This window comes from Sardina pilchardus, chromosome 18, assembly GCF_963854185.1.
Source record: "Sardina pilchardus chromosome 18, fSarPil1.1, whole genome shotgun sequence".
Taxonomy (NCBI): Eukaryota; Metazoa; Chordata; class Actinopteri; order Clupeiformes; family Clupeidae; genus Sardina; species Sardina pilchardus.
The window spans coordinates 14,836,876-14,862,511 of NC_085011.1; the positions used below are offsets into that span (position 1 = coordinate 14,836,876).

Consider the following 25,636-nt stretch of genomic DNA (forward strand, 5'->3'; position numbering starts at 1 on the left):
AGGAACGTTACACAACTAATTATATTAACTGGCAACATGGTTGAGTATTTAAAAAAAAAAAAAACATCCCAGAGAAGCCGAGTCTCTCAGAAGTACTTGGGGAAGTATTTTTACTCTGTGATGAATCTGCAAATAGTGCAAATATCCAGAGAAATCTCAGAAAAACAATACTGGATAGCAATGATCTTTAGGCATCAGGTGGCATTACATTAAAAACATTCAGGGTGGATACTTTAATCCGGACAGTAGTGAATACGCACACAACAGCATCTAAAGCGGTGCTCAAGTCAGGGGATACGAGTGACTATAAAGGGGCGTGCTACTGTACGCTATCTCAGAAGTGAAGGCTGACAAACTGTAATACAGAGATCTAATGGAGTCTCACTTCACACTGAATGACCCCAAAACAAAAATCAATGCATGGGCTTCACAAAAACATATAACCATCGTAACGGTACACAAAAATCAGGGTTCAGTGCGTAGTACCTGGATTTTAAAGCCATTGTTTGGTTCATTTTCTGTACAGTAAGTCTGTAGGTACTGCTAACCGAAAATTCACAATGATGATGTGCGACCGGAATAATATTTTGAAAAGGTGTCAAATGTTTTTGAAGTTAATTCACTAAAACTGACATATGGTCTGCCGCATAATATGCTGTGTGTGTGGGAACTCGGAATTTGAAAGATGGTCGATAAACAAAAAGCCTACTGTTGATTACTGACTGCCTTTGGTATATTTGGTACACATCCTGTACCTAGACGGTTTGGTATGAATACATGTACTTTTACTTCCCTACTCGGGTCACAGTTTGACGCTCCATAAATGCGGGCCAAATCAAGGATAAACCTCTTCTCTGGGCCCCGAGCTCATTTTAAGATGCCGAAGCGGAACACCTGCCTGTGGACAAACCAATCAAGATTTTGAGGTGCATTAGTGCTTATGACACTTGCACATCTGGAATGGCACCATTAGTTTTGGAGTCATGCAGACATCTGCTTCAGGGAAGGTGGTGAATATCTCAATTCTGGTGCTTAAATGGCCTACCTGTAGTCCAGGCTTAAATATGGTGCATCGAAAAAGAAAAAATATGTCTTATGACTACTGAGCATCTGAAATCATATCAGGCAAGAGTGGGACCACATTTAATTGTCCGAAAACTCTGAAAAATTGTCTCTTTAGTTCCATTAAACATTTATAGACTATAGGGCTCGGGCACACGCGTTGCATTCTAGGAATATTGCCGCCATGTTGGTAGCGCGCTGAACGTAATAATCCATTCATTCAGATGCAGAAGACAAGAAGCAGAAAATGTATAGTATTAGCGATTCTTTTTCTCCTGCGATCGTGGGTTGCGCTGTTACACCCCACTACACAGCAACATGCGACCAAGAAGGCAAAAACTAAGTGACAGGAGCACACTAACAGGCGGGAGTAAATCCTTACAAGGCGCATAGTAAACTAAGGAGTGACGCTGCCAACGTGGCTGCCCGCGAAGTTTTCACGTCACGATCCCGAGCCCTGCATCATCATCACCTGTTACCACTGCTTGCTTTCAATAGCACAGTGGCTTTACGCAGATGTCACTGCGGTGCGCATGTACAGATATCCATCCATTTTCATCCCACAAAAATCTCATTTCAGCTTTAGTGTTTGTGTTTGTGATGCTGTTTTTCTAACTGATGGCCCCGCTGATGGATTTAAACTTCAATCTTGTTCAGTACTTGTTTTCAGTGTGAAACAAATAAACTACCAAAAGGTTCTTTTTTATACAGCTTTTTACTCAACTCGTCAAAGGTTCCAATATAGTGGAGGAAAATATAATTCTTACAAGTGCTGCCCATCATAATCTTTGAATTATTGTGGTTCATTGAAGTTGACACACAGGACGAAAATTAAAAAAAAAAAAAAGTCTATAATGAACCTTAATTTTGGAAATCATTACCAACACTATACACTACTGTGTTTAAAGTGCTTCCCCAGGGCCACACAGAAACAAGCTGCCATTGGCTGCGAATGCGGTCCATCTGCTGGGTGTGTTCAAGCTCAATAAACAGCAGGGCCTCTCAGGGCTTATGGGAGCAGCTGCTGATGTCATGCTGATTGCCCACCGCTGTCTTAATTGGACGACATTCACAGACAGAGCCCTCAGGTAGAAGGCACCAGAAGGGGCAGACTCACACCGATGAGCGTGTAGCTAGATGACAGACCCAGAAACCAGCCATGTTCCCCCATGTCAGTGAAACACCACTTCATTACAGGGCATTCAAACACATGGCTAGTCGTATTCCAAGCCAGCAAGCATAACCTCCACAGGTTTAAAATAGAATCGAGACAACACAGAGTAAGACTGTAGAATGACATTCTGCAACATGCAGTCTTTTACCAGAGTTCTGAGGTGTGACTTGTGAATTGAGTCTATTATAACATGCAAAACATAAGAGGAATAAGCTTTTTTATTTATTTGGCAATGAGTCTGGGCAGTTAAATCAGCCCAACAAGATCAGGCTCCTATCTAAATGAATGAGAAGAGATCCACAACTCCACACAGGATGTCAAACAGACATTAAAAGTGCATCGCATAAAAGTTTTGAGAGTGTTGATCATAAAATTGAGCCATAATATGAGTGTCAATTTATAATTGATCTATTAAGCCTTTACTGGACTGTTCCCTCTTCACAGACAGATAATACATCCTATTAAGATTCAAGAAGTTCAATAATTGTCTTCTTCATGAGTCAACATGGGAATTCATCTTTCCACACTCATAGATAGTCTGTGCCCAAACGCAGATTTGTTGGACATGGGCTGCAAAGTTGATAATGCAATCTGCCAGAATGTTCCCTTCTTTGAAAGACCTTTTCCTTTTTGAAAGACTTTTTGATTTCAATATTGTCTGCAGATTGCCTAGCCTGACTATTACCAGACCAAGCTCAATCTTTTCCGTATTTCTACTGCACAAGAGACACGATCAATGGGCATACAGTAGTTCAAATGGCTCTGTACACCTGGATAGTCCTTCAACCAATCAGACCAAAGATCCAGGAGTGCCAGGGAGACAAATGGAGCAGTTGAGCTACAGTGTAGCTTCCCAGGTAGATCCCAATTCATTTTCCTGTTTCTGATCTTTCCCCTCCCTTCTACTGTCTTCTTTAACTTTTCCTAAAACCATCTACTTCACTAAAACTTCACGGCAATGCAAGAGCACTTTTTGAGTGATGCCATTTTTAAATAAGTTTGATACGATTTACTAATTTAATACATGTAGTAAAGTTTTTAACCAGATTCGAATATAAATAACATTTACATGTATTTTCATTTAATTTTATCTAATTTATATTTTATCTAAGCAGGTGAGTCCCACTGAGATTGAAATGGAGTCTCAGAGCAAACTTGACATGTTGTTTTCATTGAATTTTCTCAGATAATATTATCATATGCAAATTAACCATCTGCAGTTTTGATAACAGGTCTGTTGAGTCATAGCCAAAGATAACCCTTAACTGAATCCATTATGTCCAAAATGTCCCTTCCTAGGGGAAATGATGAAGGTAACTGAATTATGAAACATTGTCTGGTAAAAATGAAAAAAATGTTTTACTTACATCAGTGCAAAGTACATTTAGGGCAGTGAAGTCCCATCGCTTGGCATGAGCAGCACTGTATCTCAGGATTGCATCCTATATAAGATAACAATTGTTAACAGTAATAACAGTTCACACACAGGCATATACTGTAAATACCATGTATTGGCCTACAAGGGGGCTATTAATGAGGCTGAATCTCTGCAAAAACAAATCAAAATCAGTACCATCTACAGTACATGCAGCTTCAATTACTCCCCACTGCTACTACACTGAGTGATGCCCACACTGCCCTTCCATTGCCAGCTCAGTCCTTCTCTGCCTTTACACCTGTGGATGAGCACTTTGTCCATGACCTTGCCACTAACAGGGCGTTTACACTGTCTACTGTACGTCAGTCAATGGATCTCATTGACTTTGCATGGGGCGGACTCGAAAGGAATTGTGGATCTGTCCGTTCCTTCAGCTCCGCTGCCTCCATCAAAAAAGTTGAGAAATGTTCAACTTTTCAGGCGGCGACGGATCCGTCAGCCAATCAGATAGCGTACATGCAAATATACATACGGCAGACAGGCATTCCGAGATCCGTCGACGGACGTAGACAGTATGAACGCGGTGTAAGGCCAGGTCCTCTACCTGCCTCCTGGACCCCATGCCTACCCCACTGGTCAAAACCTGGCTGCCGGCGCTATGTACCCCCTCCTCGTTCACATCATAAATTAATCTCTTCTCACTGGTTCTGTCCCACACTTTCTCCAAAATGCAGTTATCACTCCTGTTCTTAAGAAATCTGAAGCAGCTACTGACAACTTTAAAAACGTGTCCCATCGTCCAATCGTCCCATTCCATCTCCAGCCAGCCATTCATTTCTAAACTTCTTGAGCGCGCTGTAGCCTCAGAGCCCCAACAACACCTGACTGATCATGAGCTATGGGAAGTGTTTCAGTCCAGTTTTAGGGCTAAGCACAACACCGAGACGGCCCTGGTCAATTCTGTTAATAACCTACTCATTTCCGCAGACTGACCATGTCAGCATTTTATTATGCTGGACATCACAGCTGCCTTCAACACGGTCTGTCACAACACTCTGCTCACCCGGTTTGAAACACTTTTTGGTGTCAGTCCTGGTTTACAGGAGGTCATATCTCACAGCTTGTGAACAGTTTATCTCCATAGGTAATTCCACAGCCCCAAGTTCACACCTCTCACATGTTTTCAAAGCCTAACCTAATCTTGCATCCTCCAATCTTTCAAACCTCCTGACGCCAACAGAGGACACCGGTGTGTAGAGCAAACTTCTGCATTTCAGACTTCCTCATCCCTGCGGCAGTTTAACAGGTGCAATCATTTAAAAATCCCCAAGCTATTTTCCAATAGGAAAAATAGCAAGATACCAGATCTCCTAATATGGGGAAAGATGGCAGTTTTTTTATAGGCAAACTTAAGAGGTCTATTGCTATGCCTAGCTTCTCTGCTAAGATGTAGTAGTAGCCATCATATGTATGAATATGTTCATCCCCACCCCACAAGTACCATACGACAGATTTTCTACATAACCAACTACATTGGCCTTTCTGAGATGGTGCACAAAAAAAAAAAAAGCAGAAATCTTCATCTTGAGATCAACAGCTTATTTATCTCATGATAGTTTTGTAACACATAATAATAATAAAAAAATATATATGGAAACACTACCAAGGATAACATCGATGGTCTCGAAAATGCCATTTTGAACTTTGACCCTCTTTTTCCGCTTAATTTCATTACATTGTTGAACATCGAAGAAACGCTGAGAAGAGCTTAGAAAAACATTCTCAATGACATGAGGTTTAGTTCCCATGACATACACTCACCCTAATGTCCAGAGAACTCTTGCATTCACTTTCCAAGGCCGCACAGATCACGTCCCATCTGCTTTGGATCGTGTTGCCACCCTAAAAACAAACATATGAATTATTAAGGAAACCTTAATAACATAAAAACACATTGGTTACCCTTCCATCATCAGAGCTGTTGCCGATGACCAACATTTTTACACACATTCAAAACAATTTCACTTACTTACAACCTACAACCTACTTCTGTCTCAACTGGGAAGAGGTTCTTCTCTGAACAGGGCATCTTCACAGAGAGGTCATCCCAAGCATCTCTGAACTTGCTCGGGTATGGGACAGGGACGTCACCTTCTCTAAGCAGGTCTGTCTGTTGAAAGAACATAAAATTCAAATGAATTACTGTGACAATCTAGCGAGATGGCAAGATCTCACTAAAACCAATCGCTTCATTACTTTTAAAATAACGTTACACCAGTCTGTAGGGATCGCTCATTTGCTCCCTGGCAAATCACTGACCTTTAACCCCACAACACTGAGCACATCAGCAATGCATTTAGCCTTTGTAATGGTTAACTATGCAAGGTTTGTGGCAGATTATTTCGCCCACTTGGGAGATAACACAAAAAACACTGTTCCATAACTACAATTATTAACATACTTATTGACACTGCTTCAGCTTACTGCTGTCTGACACTGGAACACTTTGGGCTGCTTGGCTGCTCTGCCAGCCGCGCACCTTGTCAGAGAACAGGACCTGCAATACACGCAGCCACGACCTGGTCTTGAATTTTTGGGCAGACATTTCCATTGGTTGTTAAATCCATGCTGCCTTTGTGAATTCCAGGGTTCCCACTCTTAATTCCAATGTATAATTCCATAACTTCCCCCCTGAGATTAATAAATGGGTATTGAATAACAATGCTGGGCTAACTAAAACTACTCAAGCAAGCAGTGAAGCTCATAAGCAGATATAAGCCAATTCTGTGTGGAAATATGGTCAGTGTCGACCAATTATGCTTTTTCGCATACCTGTCGCTCCTCTGGTAGAGGAGGCGGGGCAGGCTTTCTGATCTCTGATGACTGGAGGTTTACTCAGTTGCTGCCGACTCAAAACCACTGCTCATTTGAATATCATGCCATCATGATAACTGAACCATACAAATTGTACTTGGTGGTTATCTATCGGCCTCCTGGACAGCTTGGCAACTTTGTGAATGAGTTGGACATTCTACTGTCTGCTATTCCAATGGATACGTGCCCTCTGTTGATCCTTGGAGATTTTAATATTCACTTGGACAATTCCTCTTCAGATGACTTCCTGTCCTTACTCTCCTCATTTAGTATCACACGTGTTCACAGTCCTCCTACTCACAAGGCTGGTAAGGATCTTGATATGATTCTGCTACGTAACTGTACTGCAGACAACGTTTGGGTTAATCCTCTACATGTATCAGATCATTACTTCATTAGATTCTCTGTGCGTCTCCTTGATAACCCTACAGTTCCTGCTCCGACGATGTCATGCCGACGGAACCTCAGAAGCCTCTCAAGTGAACATTTTGCAACATTAGTAACTTCTGCTCTACCTATTCCGTGTCCATTCTCATCACTTGAGGTTAATGACGCTACAGATACTCTTTGCTCTACACTGGCATCTTGTCTGAATGTAGCATGTCCTCTTTCCACAAGACCCACTCGTTCTAAACCTCGCCATCCATGGCTGACAAACAGTATACGCTCAGTTCGCAAGGAACTTAGAGCTGCTGAAAGGAAATGGCATAAATCTGGAGATAGAAATGATCTTAGTAAATACCAGTCTATGCTTTCATCTTTTTCATCCACTGTCACAATTGCAAAAAGAACATACTATCAGAGTAAGATTGAGAACGCCACTGACAGCAGAAAACTTTTTTCTACATTCAAGTCTCTTCTCAATCCTCCACCACCGCCAGCAGCTACTTCACTGTCAGCAGATGACTTTGCAACATTTTTCACTGAGAAAGTTGCTAAGATAAGTGCTCAGTTTGATGACCCTGTAAGAAGGGCTCTGCCTGGTGTTAGCATGATGCCATCATTGGACTTTTTCTCTCCTCTTGATGAGGAAGCGGTCTCTCAACTGCTTCAGCGAAGCCGTCCAACCACATGCCCTTTGGATCCTGTCCCGTCTACTCTCCTGCAGTCTATAGCACCCGCTATTATACCGGCAGTCACACATGTATTTAATACTTCACTCAGTTCTGGAATAGTTCCTTCTTCTTTTAAACAGGCAAGAATTACACCTTTGCTGAAGAAAAGTACACTTAATTCAACTGATGTGAAGAACTACAGACCTGTCTCCCTTCTTCCTTTCTTGTCAAAGGTTTTGGAGAAAGTGGTCTTCAAGCAAATGTGTGACTTCCTCTATCAGAATAACCTACTAGACCCTATGCAGTCTGGTTTCAAGAGTGGTCATTCTACTGAAACTGCTCTTCTATCTGTGACTGAAGCATTGAGAGTAGCTAAGTCCTCTGCTCAGTCATCAGTGTTAATTCTGTTAGATTTATCTGCAGCCTTTGATACGGTTAACCATGACATTCTCCTTTCTACACTATATGAACTGGGAATTTCTGGGAAAGCTCTTGACTGGTTCAAATCTTACCTTAAAGGGCGTTCTTTTAGCGTGTCTTGGCAGGGACAGTTATCAAAGTCTCATGACCTCACTACAGGAGTCCCTCAAGGATCAGTATTAGGGCCCCTCCTCTTCTCTATTTACACCACTTCTTTAGGTGGGATTATTCGCTCTCATGGATTTCAATATCATTGCTATGCGGACGACACTCAACTTTTCCTATCCTTCCCACCTGAGGACTCTAGTGTTTCCCATCGGATCTCTGCATGCCTGAAGGATATTTCAATCTGGATGAAGGATCAGCACCTTCAGCTTAATCTTTCAAAAACTGAGCTCTTGGTGTTTCCAGCAAAAACAGCCATTCCCCAACAGATGAACATCCAGCTTGATTCATCCTCATTGACTCCAACTAGATCGGCACGTAACTTGGGTGTCATAATTGATGACCAACTTACTTTCTCTGAGCATGTTGCCTCAATTGCAAAGTCATGTCGGTATACCCTGTACAACATTAGGAAGATCAGACCTTATCTGACACAAGATTCCACTCAGCTTCTTGTACAGGCAATGGTTATCTCCAAGCTGGACTACTGTAATTCCCTGTTAGCTGGCCTACCTGCTTGCGTATTAAGACCACTACAGTTGATTCAGAATGCTGCAGCACGACTGGTCTTCAATCAGCCAAAGAGGACACATGTAACCCCTCTCCTAGTTACTCTCCACTGGCTCCCTATAGTAGCCAGAATTAAATTTAAATCTCTCACTCTGGCCTATAGGACACTGACTGGATCTGCTCCTAGCTACTTCAGTTCTTTGATGAAGATATACATTCCCAACCGCCCATTGCGATCTTCTGAGGAGCGTCTGTTATGTCGACAAACCATACATGCTAGGTCAAACTGTAGATCCTATTCTTCAGTGGTTCCGTGTTGGTGGAATGAGTTGCCCAGTGCTCTCCGTTCAAGCAACAGTTTTGGATCTTTTAAGAGGGGTCTTAAGGCATATTTGTTTAATATGCACTTAGTCTTTTGAGTGTTTGTTATGTGTTATGGTTTGTATAATAGTTTTGTTTTGTTATAATTTGTCCATTGTTAAAATTTTACATTTCTTCTGCTATTGTCCTTAAATCTAGCCATATCTTGCTATAGTTATTGTTATTATATAATTAACTGAGTGACTTATTTGATTGCTTTTGTCATTTCATTGTTTTATTTCTCATTAGATTAGTGCTTAAATGATTGTTGTATTGATAATATTGCTATTCTCCCTTTTTTGTAATTACAGTGCATGAAAATGCACTGTACTGTTCTTCCAAGGCTTCTTCTTATTATTATTATTATTCCGCTGATCAAATTCATTTTTTCTATTCAGCTTGAACCGTTTAACTTAGAAACTTCATTCAAACGTCGCAACGTAGGTCTTAAATAGGGGAAGGCTGCTAAGTATTTTTCAACTTTGTAACTTTTATACTTTTTAAACTATAAATTAAAAACTATTACAAATTTCCCCATAGACTTAACATTGGCCTCTATGACATCACAATCGGATCATTAAGCAATTAGAATCTTATGCCAGGTGGCCAGCCCCACCTGCAGCAGCTCTCTCTCTCTCTCAGGCTACATACACTGGCTCTCTTAAGACTAGACAGTTAAATTGATTACACCTGTATCTGTATCCACTACTCAGTAGAGAGCTGTGTCTCTCCAGTCTACAAGAATATAAGGCACATTCCATCCAACTTTCTATCCATTCATCTTCTTCAGACCATTCACTCATCCACCCATTAAACTGTCTATCAACATCTATTAAACAATCTGCCTATCAACATCCATTAAACTCTCTGTCTATCAACATTAATTAGACTATCTACATTCAACTTTTAAATGATTTACTCTGTCTCAGGCTTTAAGCACACTCTCTCTTAAGACTAGCCAGTTAAATTGATTACACCTGTATCAACTACTCTCAGAGAGCTGTATCAGTGTCTCTCTTAACAAGAATATAAGGCACATTCCATCCAACCTTCTATCCATTCATCTTCTTCAGACCATTCACTCATCCACCCATTAAACTGTCAATCAATATCTATTAAACAATCTGCCTATCAACATCCATTAAACATTCTGTCTATCAACATTAATTAGACTATCTACATACAACTTTCAAAGTATTTACTGTGGGTGCCTCTCAAGCAGCGTTTATATGTCCTACCTCGCTCCTCGATCCTCAATGATCTACATAAAGAAAGATAGAAGAAGGGCTAGACTATCCCATTGTTGCCGCTCCATCATTCTTTATGTAGATCAGTGAGGATCGAGGAGCGAGAGAGGACGCGTAAACGCTATATGAGAGGCACCTTCTGTCTCAGGCTTTAAGCATACAATCTCATTTAGACTACAGATTCTGTTTCACTACTTCCTCTGTCCACAACTGTTTCAAAATAAAGGTCCTCACTGCAATAATACACTATTAAATCATTTAACCATTGTAACTACTCAACTATTTAACTGTTCAACCATTCCAACTGTCAGTTATCAACTATGCCTCCAGTCAACTACACGAAACCTCCATGTACCTAGCAATCAACATACCAACCATTAAAATTAAGCGTTTATGACCGTTTCCATAGCAACCAACATGATTATGCTGCAGTAACTTCTTGCTTCCTGATAGTGGCCACCATGGATACCCTAGCAACAAATGTTTCAAAATAAAAGTCCTCACTAGCAAGTTAGCTAGTTAGCATGGTTAGCATAGTTAACATTGTTAGCATAGTTAGCATTTTTTGCATAACTGCAAAAAACATCTAACTAAGTTAGCTAATCAACCTGGTTAGCATTGTTAGCAATTTTAGCATTGTTAGCATTTTTAGCATTATTGCTAGAAATCATCAGTCAAGTTAGCTAATCAACCTGGTTAGCATTGTTAGTTTAAGTTAGCATTGTTACCATAGTTAGCATTGCTAGCATAGTTAGCATTTTTAGCATAACTGCTAGAAATCATTAGCTAAGTTAGCTAATCAACCTGGTTAACACTGTGAGCATAGTTAGCATAGTTAACCTTTTTACCATTACTGCATGAAATCAGTAGCTAAGTTAACCAATCAACCTGGTTATCATTGTTACCATAGTTAACATTTTAACATGAATAGAAATCAGCAAATCAAAATGTTTCAGCTTTAAACTGTCTACCTTCACACTATCAACTCTCTGTAAACTATGCAACCACCATGTTTACCCTAGCTACACCTTAGTAACCATATCTACATTATCTATCTATTTTTGCATTTCATGCACTGGTAATTCCTTGGAATTGCATTTCTAGTTGTTCACTGTTATTTAATTTGTATTGCTATTTATTTGTATGTCGCTTTGGACAAAGGCGTCTGCTAAATAACCATAACCATAACCATAACCATAACCAAATATACAGTATGCTACTTGTATTCATGTATTTTGGCAAATGAATTTTAAACTGCTACAACCAAATTCCCTGATATTCCCTGACTTTACATGTCTGGAATATAATTCCATGATATTCAAGAAATGTCATGACCTGTGGGAACCCTGGAATTTGTTCAGTGAAGTGCAAAGCCTGGGAGAACCCAGAGGAACCTTTGGCAAAGAGGCCATTCACTCGTAAAACGTTCGTAAAATCAGGGCTCAACATTAGCTTTTAGAAGTGGTTGCCAGCTTACCAATCAGGCATGAAGTTTTGGTTGCCACATGTCACAATTTGGTGGCCAAGGGCAACCAGGCATCCACTAATGGTGAGCCCTGTCTAAAACCAAGACACCAATGACAAACTTGGAGGTGGGCTTAACATGATGACATCAACAAAGTTTTTGAAAAACGCTTGTTTGTTGAGAATTTTTTTTCATTGCTCTGCATGTCATTGTCATTCGTCATGTCCATTGTTCTGATTTGGTTTAAGTCTATGCAAGTGCATCAAGAGGCATTTTGATCTTGAAAATAGGACATGAATGGACCTTGTCCAGACCCAATCTCAATTTCAAGTGAGATAAGGTCTGGTGCTAACCAGGCTAGTGCAGGATGAGTAGACAACAGGGCTGTAGTACTCGAGTCCGGTCTTGGACTCGAGTCCGTTTTTTTATGGTCTCGGACTCGCTGGTATTTGACTTGGACTTGTCTCGGTCTCGGCCACTGGTCTTGCCAAATATGGTTCTTGGTCTCGACCGAGTCCAGGCGTCTTTATTATGTTATAATATTCAAGGGAAGTAGGAGTACACCAGGGCTCGACATTAACGGTTGCCCAGTAACCTTCTGAAGTAGCCAAACATGCGTGTGCGCAAGGCACCCCCTCCCCTAGAAGCTAGCCTGTGGCTGTGCGTCTTTTTTTCTCTCACACACACGCATGTGTGGCATCACCTTGAATCATTCTATTTTCTTTAGATTAGATTATGTTATATTCAGGGGAATGGTTATACTTACAAAATCCTGGGTGTTGACACTTTTTCACAGTTTTTGCTTTTAGATCAGCAAATAATAACCAAAATGTATACTTTCATGCATACAAATAGTTTTTTTCTGTCCTGGACTCGGTCTTGACTCGGACTCGAGTCTTTTGGACTCGGTCTGTCCTGGACTTGAACCTCTTTGGACTCGGTCTTGACTTGGTCTCGACCGGTCCTGGTCTTGGACTTGTCTTGGACTCGACAAAGGTGGTCTTGACTACAGCCCTGGTAGACAACATAATTATCAACAATGACTTACTCTGATCATAACAGAATGACTGGGTGTAGCCTTCAAATGGGGCAATGGATGACCACACAATGGCGTCCTCCTAAGCTCATCCACAGATGTTCCCCTCCACAGTTGGTCTCTTCTTTCTTCTGTCAGCTCACTTATCAAAGCCAATACATTCAAAACATGACAATACAGTAGTAGCCTACTTTCATGTTATTTCCCAACTACAGTATGTCATTAATTCCAGCAATGACACTGATATTACTACTCTTGCAATCCTACAGTATGCCAGAAAAGATTTACCAAATCGGACAAAAGAAGACTAGGTAAAGCACTTAATACATAATGTGCAAACTATTGCATAATGCTTAAATGATTATTTAGGAAGACAGATAACATGAGCAAAATACCTTTTGACCGATTTTGTGCAGCTGTTGTCTTGTTGATTAGTTATCGTGTTCAAAACTGAAGGTGCAAGGCAGTTAGTCTTGTGTGCATCGCTTTCCACAGTGACCACATTACATTGCTCATCTATTTGCTCTTTGGCCCTTGTGTCTGACCTGTCTGAAGTCTTTAACCCTGTGGTTAGACAGGAAGCACTACATGTTTCTTCTTCTGCACAAGTCCCCTCCAGAGAGTCCTTGCACATGGAGCTCTCTGGGCTCAACATTACCACATCCTGAGGAACGCACGGTGTTTCATTTAAGCTCAGACATAGACTGGGGCTATCCCCAGTGGGGATGCCAGAAGATGTACAGTCTGATGATGGTTTGGAAGGCTTCTGTCCATTGGGAGAATTCACTTGATTGACAGGTTGGTCAACAATCGCAGGCTCAGCTGACCCACTGTCATGTTCACAGTCCATTTTAGCGCCTCCTAATGGCGAGTTATGAATGACATCCTCGTCACTTTTATCGGTAGACTTCTTATTGTGATTGCAGGTTTTAGTAGATGCAGAATCTTTTCCATCAGCTTGACATGGTTTAAGGAGATGATTGTTTGTCCCCATCAAGTTTAAATCTGTACTATGGCTACAGAGAAAACACAAACAACAACAGCAAATAGGTTTTTAATTTAGCCAACCAGCAATGTGAATTAGGCAGCTTAGTTGCACTTGTCATGCGTTTTTTCCCTTCCTTGTTAGCATATGTAGTTCAATAGCAAACATGTAATATTATGGTTATGATTATAGGATTTGGCAGACATTTTTATCCAAAGCAACATACAAATAAAAACAATACAACAATTCAATTTAACAGTGAACAATTCATAAGGTCGGTCAGACTACATTAGGGAGAATAGCAATGATAAGCAGTGTCAATTGAAGCAATAACCTAATGAAAATAAACAACAATTCAATCAATCAATCAATCACTCAATCATGTAATACAAATTGCGAAGGCATAAGCTTATACACACTTATACACATTATCAAAAACTTGGCATTACCTCTCAGGATCCGTCCTGTCATCCATTGCTGAAGGGCAGTAAGCTATATAAAATACGTTATCACAATCTACTTCAGAGAGAATTAGGATTCTTTTTCGCAACTGAAGGCACTGACTAGCTGATATATTGATTCAGCATGTTGTGTGAGAACTAAAAGTAAAGTGCACAATGGAAACGGCAAACTTAATTATGCAAGATAGGTTTACAGGTAAGGTCTAAATATTCATAAATTCAGACGTGGGGAAATCGCCTAGCTCCTAAATATTGATTTTCGACGATGCAACGTTCTTGATTGTCAAGGAGGACGGTGGATTTCAACCAGGAAACTGGTCTTATCCTGGTTGATGTTAGCTGTGTCTTTCAGCAATGTTGTGTTGCCAATCCCTATTAACGGTAACTCTGAATTGTCGGGAGCATTGTTTTCACCTCAGCAATTACTTTTCTGTTCTGGCGTTGATTTAAAATCCCTCAATCGTTGTGTTGCCTTAAACGGCCTACGCTAGATGTCATGAAACTAAAATTATCCGTATGATACTGGATAGGCTATCAAAGGTCACTATGAGTCCGCTGAGCCGGACAATAAACACAAATCCAGCTCTTTATCCAACTTAATTGAGCATGGTCAAATCATTAGGTCTTGTTTACATATTTGTACTAGCCTACTAAACAGTATTTATCAACCAACAGGAAAGTGCAACATACTTTATGACAGCTGCGCTAGCGTTGTGTGGTGATGGCCGTTTTAACTAGAACATTAGATATACCACCTTTAAAATAAGTTAAATGAACTAATTGACCTGTAGCGTGGCACTTCTCATCGATTTTGACAATGCCTTAGATCACTTAAGAAAGCATACGACCTGTCGTTTACTACTGTTACAGTAATGGCAGTTACTGATAGCTAGTTGAAACGATACACTGGTGATTTACTGTCACGTTAGCTAATAGCTATTTCAGTGATTTACCAAGATCTACGGGCTAACGTAGTATTAAACAGAAGGGCGTATCCAACAAGGCAATTGAATGACAAAAGCTAAATTACAATATTATCAGTATTTTACACTGAGTCTTTGGTAACGTTACTTCTATCGCATGCTAGCCAACAAACTCTTCAGTTAGCTTGCTATTGGCTGCTAGCACTAGTAATGCTATCGCTAACTGCATTTGCGACTTGGCTACCTAGCTAGACTGATAGAGCCATATGAACAGTCTATTTCATTTATAGTCACACGACAGAGTAACTTACATTAACAATGTGCATAGTTTTTCATTACAATGACAAATTAATGGTTTGTTCTCCACGATTCAGGGAGTTAGTTTTCGTGCCACTACCGATAGTTTTCCTGTCTCTCAAGATTGTTTTACTTTCAGTGTATGACGTCTAATTAAAGAGACAAAAGGGGTGGCGCTATGGTTTTAAAGAGACATCTCCCGTGGTTGTTCCTTTTGGTTGTTCAGACCATAGATAGGCTATATATAGGTATATAGGCCTATGTCTATGGTTCAGACGCTAGATGACGCTCATGAGAGGCCTATTTTTTACAAATGTCAAAAGTTGTTTGACATTTGTTTTACAAAAGTCTATGATTAGAACCGACTTGATGCAGATATTCAAAACCTAAAGGAATTAACATTCAATATTTATGTCTGATACAGTTACAGTAGGCTATTTGATCTGTCCAGAGAGGAAGAGGAAACAAAAAGAAGTGTGAAATGGAGGTGATCAACCAAACAAGCAACCAAACAGTCGTAGACGACACCTTCAAAAATATTCTGTCACTGGTCAGTTGGGTGATAGGCTACTACTAGCTGTCACCTTTCCCATCACACCACTGTCCATTTATGGACTCTATTTCTTTTTTTTCCATCAAGGCTGATCATGTTGCCCTGGTGTATGTCATCGGTCCGTCATCCACCTTCTCATCGCTGATATTATTCAGATATGAAACCTGCTTAGAGAAATTAGGCCTGTTTGTTTTATGGACTAAAGCATTTAGGCTACTGTTTGTTCGAGATTGGGGGTAATAGCTTTTTTTGATGTGCACTAGTGATCAGATATGGTAAGTGCGTGGTAAAAGTTTTGAGAATTTCAACTTCACAAATGACAAATGCAGCAAAATCACTGAGACAACTGCAAGTGAAGTGAAGGCCCTCTAGGCCTGTAGGTGCCAGAGCAGAGCACACAAGCTACTGTAAGGGCTTCCTCCTGCGCTAACAAATGAGAGATGTAATCAGTGTTGTTGTGCAAGAGGGCAGACTTTGTTCTTCTACCCTTAGTTTGGCCAAGCACTTTAAAAAGAGACACAAGAGACTGAATGAAGTCTGCTCCTACACAATTTTTTTTTCACTAGAACTGTCCTTTAATTTTAGTAGGTCAATTCAACACCTACCAACACCTTTATATTCACACTGTGACACAAACAGCAGTACACTTCACTCTCCAGTGACAGTGCAAGGGACTAGTAGTCATTGAGCATACATAACCAGTGCAATACTTGTCTTTTGTACAATAATTTCTCAGAAATGACCAATCTACATTTGCTCTTTTACAGTAATGTATTCCTTCACATACATTAATTATGTATTAATTTACATTTTAAATTAACTGAAACTATTGTCTTTGTAGTATGAAAAAATAGTTTACACTTACCGTCTCTATGGCCTAGTTAAGACGGGTTGACACTGACTCACTTCTGTCTGGGTAGCTTCTGCTCAACTCCAGGGCCAGCACTGCCTTATAAACCTATCAAGGGGAGTGATCAGAGGACAGGTCTGAGCTGTATTATTTAAGAACAATGGATTTGGAAATATTGAGCAATTAAAATAAAAAGAAACCCAGCCTTTACAGGAAGAAAGTCCTGGTGTTGATCATTACTTCAAAAGGCTCTGCTTGACTTTTTTCTTTTCATAAACAGGTCTGAGAAACTGTGAGTGACATGGTAGATTACATTACATTAGATTCGATTGAACTTTATTGTAGTACAAAGTACAAAGACAATGAAATGCAGTTTGCATCTAACCAGACCTGCAAAAAAGCAAAAAAAGCAGAAAAGTGCAATTAAATGTGATAGGCCTAAAGTGTAGACAGGTGGTGCATAGGCAGGGCAGGATGTGTAGTGCAGTGTATACAGCTTTTTTTTTTTTTACAGAAGGTGTTTTAGAGTTAGATATAAGTGAAATATAAATCTGTGTATATTATAGCAGCCAGTAACTTTATATGAGACTATAGCTATGTATTGCAGACTATAGGTATCGCTATGTAGTGTGAACAATATGTACAGATAGAGTCAGGCCTTAAGTAAAACAAAGAGAGGAAATATCCAACCTTTAAGGACACACATTTTCTTTGTAAATTAATAATGTATCATAAATAAATGTTCTTCCTTAAAATACAGGGGTCATAAATATTCACAGCCCTATGTTAAATTCCCATAAGATCCAGGCACATTATGCGTGAACACAATTACAGAGGGCCATTCCTTCCTCAGAAAATAGGACAGTCAGTCACCTTAAAACATTGGCTATATTCAAAGGTTTTAAAAAGACAACTTTTATAACTTCAAAAAATTCTGAATGTTAAAAATCTGGGTTGGCACCCATATAACTTCAATGAGCACAATGCCAATGTACATTAGGATTCCAAAACAATTCTGAAGATTGAGTACTAGAGAGTACTAGAAGGAAGTTCCAGTGAAGGAAATATGAATTTGGCCAAACCCAATCTTGTTTGCACTTTACTGTTTGATATCTTTGACCATTGTAAAAAGAATATTAGCACAACATAACACAGTGACGCCAATATACAGTCTGAGTATGACACTTACATGTATTCATTTGACACTTTAACGTAACTTTACTGATTAAAAACAGCCAATGATTTGCCTGCAAGTTGCGTGCTGGGTTATGTTTTAATGTTTCTGTCCACTGTTATAGCAGTCAACAATGACCCTCTTCCTGGTTGGCAGCTGAAAATGATTTATGTATGCTAAGGCAAACAGGGTGAGGTTTATTGGAATTTTAGCTTATCAATTTGCCCTACTTATTTAGCTGATATCTTAGCTTTCAAGTGACATGAGGCAGAAATTGCATTGTGGAAGACAATTCTTGTAATTCCAAGAATTTCAAAAACTACAGTAGGAGGCAGAGCCTTTTGTTACCGCGCACCCCTCCTCTGGAATAATCTTCCTCCCTCAATTCGATTAGCAGACACCCTCCCTATTTTTAAGTCTAGACTTAAAACATATCTCTTTAGTGCTTCCTATAGTTAGGTATGGTGCAGTGTGGAACTTCAACCACCTCAGGGTCTTACTGGAACGGACCACCTCTGCTGTGGGCTTGTGTGACTGGTGCCCCAGTCATGCATCCCATGGTGGCTACTGACCACACCTGAGCTGGTGCTGACCACCCTCCACCATGCCTTAGTTATGCTGCTTTAGCATTGCGCTGTCATGGACTTCTTATGTGGCATGCCGTACAACTCCTCTTCTCCCCTCTCCCTCTGTCTCTCTCAACTCTCCCTCTTTCCTTCTCTCCCTGTCCTGTCCTCTATAGTGTAGCTTGGGGGGGAGGGTCCCGCGTACTGTCTGTTGCGCGTGCGGGCATTTGTTCATTTACTGCGCATGCGGGCTTTTGTCCATTTGCGCCGTTTCGGTCATGGGCCTTCCCCGGGTGGGCTTGCGCATCATGTCTGGGCTGCGCGCCTGGGTGGTGTGGCTGGGTGCTCTGGGCCGGTCGGGGTCCGTTCGCGGGTGGCGTTGCTCGTCCGCGGGGGGCCTCCCGTCGCCGTCTGTAGATGGGGGGGGGGTGGGGTTCGTGTCGGCTCCATTCGCCAGTGGCTCTGCGTGGGCGTATATTGGCGGTCTGGCTGGGGCATGCGGTCTGATCAGATGTGCACGGCTGTGCATTTAGTGGGATGGGGGGGACGGGGGAGGTGGGAATGCTGGGAGTGGATGGCGGAGGGGAGGGCTGTTGCGGCATTGTATTTGGATTGGGCTCGCGGTCCGGGCCTTCTTGGGGTGGTGTTTCTAGAGTGGAAGTCCAATGGTTTTAACGATTTTAATTACATTACACCAATGTCCAATGATTTTAACGTTTTTAATTACACTACATCGCCTCCCTACGCCTCCCGACCCTGTCAACAGGATGACAGGATGACACGTCCAAAGACATGAAGCATTCTGGACTTTTGCTCTGGGGGCGCTGCTTCCGGGGGGCCTGGGCGGCGGGGCGGATCAGACTGTGTGTCCTGGTCGGGCCGTGGTGTGTGTTCGCGTGGTGTTGTGGTTGGGGTGGGGCTGGCGCGGGCCCCGTTCTCTCTGCTCGCGGATGGTGGTGGGGGGTGTCTGCGGATGGGTGGCGCCGCCTGTGGGCGGACTCTGGCTGGCCATGCTCGGCCATGCTCCTCCGACGCGCGGTTCAGAGGTGGTGTGTGGGTTCGCCTGGGGGGGGGCATTGTGGGTGGGTGGATGTTGCGTGCGTGGTGGGTGGGTGGATGTTTGCATGCGTGGTGGACGATGTGCGGGATGCCTCTTCGGGTTTAACTGGGTAACCTATTCCTACGCACCTGTCCCCACAAAAGAGGTGTGTAAAAGCGTTTTGTAAACCCTCTATAGTATAACCATTTATATCACCATTGATATACTTATTAATACTTAATATGACTTACAGTAATACTAACACACTCTATTTCTCTTCCCTTTCCCCTATACCTCACCTGTGAGGTAAACCATTACCAGCCATCAACCATCTCTGTGCCTGTCCCTCATCACACCTGAAGTCACATCCCTCTGACTGCCCTACCATCGCCATTGCCTTCGCCATCCCTATGACTGCCCTAACATCGCCTGCTGGGGTTCCCTGCCCGAATCTTTGGCCCTCGGATCCCAGCGACCCATCACCTTCCGAAATAACTAATGGATTACTAATGGACAATTTATTCCCTACACTGGACTATTTGAACTTTCATTGTCATTGTAACTTCCAAACTACAAATGACTGTACTGTAACTGACCCAAGGCAGATGGGTTGGGCCCTTGAGTCGTGGGTCTGTCTGAGGTTTCTTCCTATATGTATCTCCAATTCTAGGGAGTTTTTCCTTGCCCCTGTCACTCATGGGCTCTCTTTGAATGTCTAACACTCTGTAAAGCGCCTTGAGACATGTGTAATGTATTGGCGCTCTATAAGCGACATTAAATTGAAATTGAAATTAATACAAACAGGGAGAACTGACGACCCTGACTGTTATCTGATGTGGAAAAGGTGTGGCCCATTCAGCAGGAACGAGCTTCAGTGAATTATTTTGTGCACCAAACCAAATTCATTAAGGGCGGAGCAAGATACTTCATGAGAAAAATAAATCATCATGATCATGCTTAAAGGGATAATCCGGAGTGAAATGCACATACATTTTTCGGACTATTGAGTACATACGTTGAGTTGACACCAAAATCATGTAATTCGGATGTATTTTGAGAAAGTTGAGTTCACCGTTTTTAGCCAAAACTCGTTAGCCTGGAAGTGACCCGGGCATGTCCTTTCGCCGCTACAAAACGCTATTTTTATACCTCTTCTACTGTTCCAAACAACACTACACTTACATGGTAGTGAGTAGAGGGTCCCTAAAGCCAAACCGAAGTATCCCCACGTCTTTATGTGGTCGGATAGAGAGTCCAGAATTAATCTAATCGAGTCCGTACCTTTCTGGAAATGTTAATAAAGTGTTGTTAAAGCGTTGCCAGCTGCAGAAGCGACATTTCCGGAAAGGTACTGACTCGAATTTCAACTTCACAAATGACAAATGCAGCAAAATCACTGAGAAAACTGCAAGTGAAGTGAAGGCCCTCTAGGCCTGTACTAGGTGCCAGAGCAGAGCACACAAGCTACTGTAAGGGCTTCCTCCTGCGCTAACAAATGAGAGATGTAATCAGTGTTGTTGTGCAAGAGAGCAGACAGTTCTTCTTTCCTGTAAGTTTGGCCAAGCACTCTAAAAAGAGATACAAGAGACTGAATGAAGTCTGCTCCTACACAATTTATTTTTTCACCAGAACTGTCCTTTAATTTTAGTAGGTCAATTCAACACCTAGCAACACCTTTATATTCACACTGTTACACAAACAGCAGGTACACTTCACTCTCCAGTGACAGTGCAAGGGACTATACTACTGTAGTAGTCATTTAGCATACATAACCAGTGCAATACTTGTCTTTTGTACAATCTTAGTCTCATGTGTACAGTAGAATTGTGTTAACATCACATTTTTTCCTCCCACAGAGCGGGAACTGCGTCCAGGGACATTTACATGTCATACCCAGACCCATCAGCCATACCTCCTCCTCACTATCAGAATGTCTAGAATGTCTAGAACCAGCCTCCATGGGTTTTTCATCGTCATAGACAGGATCGACACCCCATGCAGAGCAACAACTTCACTTGGACTTTTGATGAACTATACTCAAAGCCCATGTTGTCTTTGACACAGAGTTAAGTGAGTCCCTCAGTAACATTCATTCAGACTTTTTTTTTTCAACTTGGACTTGTAAAACAAAATCGTGTCATTAAACTCCAGTCAAGATTTCTGTTGTAGCCCCGATATACTTTTTTGTTATTGATTTTAATGTGATTATATTGACACAAATGTGTTGGTGAGGCAGCTAAAATTAATGCCTTGAATGTGTGTCTTCTACACAACAAAAGAAAGAAAACAATGTTGAGACTTTTTATGTTTTATATTGATTCACATTAACTGAATGTTTTGTAATAAATATATTTTGCAATAATTTGTGTTTCCTTAACACAAGCAAAATGGTGAACAAATGAGAGATAGAATCAGTGTTGTTGTGCAAGACCACTTCTCCACATATGTCAGTTTTGTACTGATCTTGGTGATCAAAAAGAGCTGGGTGTTTACCAACAAAGTGAAACCCTTCACAGCAGTGGAGCATTTACTTGGTCACCAGAAGGAGCTGACATCCAGCCATCCACCATTGGTAAGGCTAGAACCTTTTTTTTCTTTGCATTTCTTTTACGGTTGAGGTCCTTCCTCTGTGTGCTGTTTAAATTAAGTGAAGTGAAGCATTTTGGATTGTGTCGTAGGGGGGTAATGTGTGCTAATGATGCATATCGATGATCATGATTCATTTAAAACAAAATCATATCAGCAGTGCAAACAGTCTTACCATGTAATAAACAAATAGAAGTGTTGAATTACAGGTTTTAAGTGTCTGAAATATCACATTTTCTGTTCAGGCAGGAAGAGGATACGAAAAGGATTTTGAAATGGACGCAGCAAACCAAACAATCAACCAAACAGTCCTAGAAGACACCTTCAAAAATATTATGTCAGTCGTCAGTTGGGTGATACTGGCTGTCGCCTTACCCATCACACTACTGGCCATTTACGGACTCTATTTCTTCATCAGGGCTGATCATGTTGCCCCTGTGTATGTCATCAACCTTCTCATCTCTGATATTGTTCAGATATGGGCAAACCCGCTTAGCTTTGTGGAAGAAAACGTGTATTTGCTTTATTATCTCAGTGTGATGGCAAGCGTTTGGTTTATGGTGTGCATTGCTGCAGAGAGATACATCATGATTGCCTACCCAGTGTTTTACAGAAACATGCGAACAATCAAGACAGCCCTGCTTGTGTCATTCGCTGTGTGGGTGGGGGCTACCATTGTGCTAATAATATTTATAATGGTTGAAGGGGCTCATAACTACCGAGGACTTGTTTTCGTGTTGCCCTTTCCCTTGTTGGTAGGGTTTCTCCTCGGATCGTGGAAGGTGCTCTCAAAGTCCTGCTCTGTATCGTCTGAGAAGCGTCGCCAGGTCATGGGCACTCTGGTCCTCGTGCTCTGCATCTACATGTTCCTCTTCCTGCCTTTCATTGTGTCATCTCATCTTTTCTTTGAGCTGAAGTTGAAACATCAGGCGAGTGTGTTTTACTTTCACCTTTCCTCCGAGATCCTCATGTCCCTGAACCCAGCGCTGGACTCCATCTTGTACGTCTTCATGCGGAGGGACGCTAAGGACATCCTCTGGGCTTTCCCCTGCTTCCACCAGCTCCAGGGATGCAGAAAGCCATTGGAGAGGCAGTCTACCCACAACACAGCAGAAACCCTGGTCTGAGTGAGGAGTCACTGCCAGTGCTCTTCTGAATGCAAAATGTAGGACACTGCATGAAAAGTGTACTGTACTATTATTCCTAGGGCTCTTACCTATTATTGTTCCACGCCACTTTTTCTGTTTTCTACAGTTATTTTTCTGTGTATTATCTGCATTGTGTATAAGCTGCAGGTGTTTTATCCAAGATAAAAGAAGCAAAACCATATTAATACCACATTAACCATTTCTAATAAGAAATATTTTAACATGTTATGACAAAATGATTAAACCTGGTGCTAAAAACCATCCTCATGCACAACATTGCAATATCTTGTTGAGTTCATTGCAAAAAAGTAAAAAAAAAAAAAATAAAAAAATAAAAAAACTTCCATGGCCAGCTGCAGTGTTGTCCAGTAGTGGGAGATGAAATCACTGGTGACCTGAGGACAGTTGCATTGTCAAGCGCCCTCTGCTGGTCAACCTCTGGATAATATTGTTTTACAGTTTCCTGTTTCCTGGCCTCAGGAGTGGAAACAGGAGTTTTCTCATTGCAGTTGTGGTAGAGGAAGTCAGACTTAAGAACATTACTCCAGAGAGATCTGCGTGTTGAGTTATTGTAAGTCAACAACACACACACACACACACCACCTCCCAGAATTGTGGGTAAGTGTACACGTAGCCTTCCTATGAGTGTGATATGAAGAAGAAAGAGAGAATACAAAGCAGAGAGAAAGAGAATTGTGTTCACCTAAACTCTGTTAGTCAGCATATTTCTCTCTCTATCATGTACACACACACACACACACACACACACACACACACACACACACTGCCATGTGATGAAGGAATTTACTTTGGCCACCGTGTATACATACATCAGTGCCTTTCATATGATCGTGTTCATTCATGTTTAACAGTGTTCTGTTGCTGAGTCAAAATCCTCATCAATGATTATTTAGTGGCTACTTCTTGTTTAAAAAGTGGTACAATTATAGTAGCGTTAGTATAGAAGAGTTCAGATGCAAAAGCCTCTAAATCCACTTTTGTCAAAAATGAGATAATAATGGTGAGTGAATGGTGTTCACATATAGTGTAAGTTAATTGAATAATTTAGCTTCAAAACTCACTAAATATCATTCTCTTCCTGGTCTGAAATATTGATTTGTAGGCAAAACCCTATAAGAGTCTGATACAAAATGCTCATTTTAAAGAAAAGTGGTCAGACGGATTTAGAGGCTTTTGCATCTGAACCCTTCTATGTAAAGGAATTATGTGTAGACTGCACATAAACTGATTGATATGCTGTGATTTCAGACTACATGAATGGGAGTTAAAAGCAATGAGAGGTTGTACTGTAGATGATTGTATACTGCACAGCTCCAACATAAGTGTCCTTATTTTCACTTTTTAATTAGACAACATTTTGACCTGCTGGAGCTTTTTATTATGACTGCCGCTAGCATAGCTAGCATAGCGGTCATATAGTGATTGTCAAAAAAATTTTTCCCATCATCTACTTCCTGAATTTTTGGTCAACGATTTCCGGGACACGGCAAGCAGACACACACACACACACACACACACCATTATCCTCACCACACATGCACTCACAAGAAATGACACAAACTGCCACATATACAGCACTGACTGTTGATTTAGAACTGGTCAAGTTTACATCACAAGGGGGGATAAGGTCTTAACATTTTGTTTTCATGGTCGTTTGTGTGACCAGCCAATCAGACTTCAAAACAAATAGATTGAACAAGTTTAGTCTTGGGCCTCTGTGACAGTTTCTGCAGCTCTGTTGTCTTCATGTCTCTGACGAGAACAGAAGAACAGAGCCTTCAAAATGTCTTTAGCATCTCTCCTCATAAACAAATAAAGGAGAAAATCAAATAAGGGGTTCAGTGCCAAGAGAACAAAGGCAAACTCGACAAGGTAAATCCATGAGGTCCTATTGCTTACAAATGGGTAGTAATGGTCAATCTCCACCATCACATAAGGTAGGAATAAGACTGTGTAAATGCCCAGAACAAGAGCCAGGGTTCCCATAATCCGTCTTTGCTCATGATGAGGTACTGATGTATTGCTGGAGAGAGCCCTCCATGTCCCCACGAAAAAGAACATCACCAAGGGATACGGAAGAAGCATAAACAGGAGTTCAATTAATATAACATGTGAAGTAAAGACCCCAGTGATGATCACAATGATGGGTAATATGATCCAAACAGTGATCGACACATAAACCGATGTCTTAATTGTGTGGATGTTTCTATACCATACGGGATGAGAAATCATTACATATCTCTCAGCAGATATACACACCATAAAGCAAATATTAGCCATAACACCA

General features: G+C 41.2%; 1 protein-coding gene across 2 annotated transcripts in view; it reads right to left on the minus strand.

Moving 5' to 3' along the window:
• The window catches only part of parga (poly (ADP-ribose) glycohydrolase a), a 40,259-nt gene extending 24,722 nt beyond the window's left edge, over positions 1 to 15,537 (minus strand). Inside the window, exons 1-7 of one of the 2 annotated variants that reach the window (XM_062519275.1) lie at positions 15,427 to 15,537; positions 14,181 to 14,223; positions 13,142 to 13,762; positions 12,759 to 12,888; positions 5,662 to 5,784; positions 5,436 to 5,516; positions 3,604 to 3,678 (exon numbers count right to left, since the gene is read on the minus strand). In XM_062519275.1, coding sequence (XP_062375259.1) covers positions 3,604 to 3,678; positions 5,436 to 5,516; positions 5,662 to 5,784; positions 12,759 to 12,888; positions 13,142 to 13,762; positions 14,181 to 14,206 — 1,056 coding nt within the window. In that variant the 5' untranslated portion in view covers positions 14,207 to 14,223; positions 15,427 to 15,537. Of the gene's footprint in view, positions 1 to 3,603; positions 3,679 to 5,435; positions 5,517 to 5,661; positions 5,785 to 6,075; positions 6,095 to 12,758; positions 12,889 to 13,141; positions 13,763 to 14,180; positions 14,224 to 15,426 lie in introns of those variants that run through there. The other variant, XM_062519276.1, reaches the window with a different exon arrangement.
• Between the last annotated feature and the right edge of the window lie 10,099 nt (positions 15,538 to 25,636).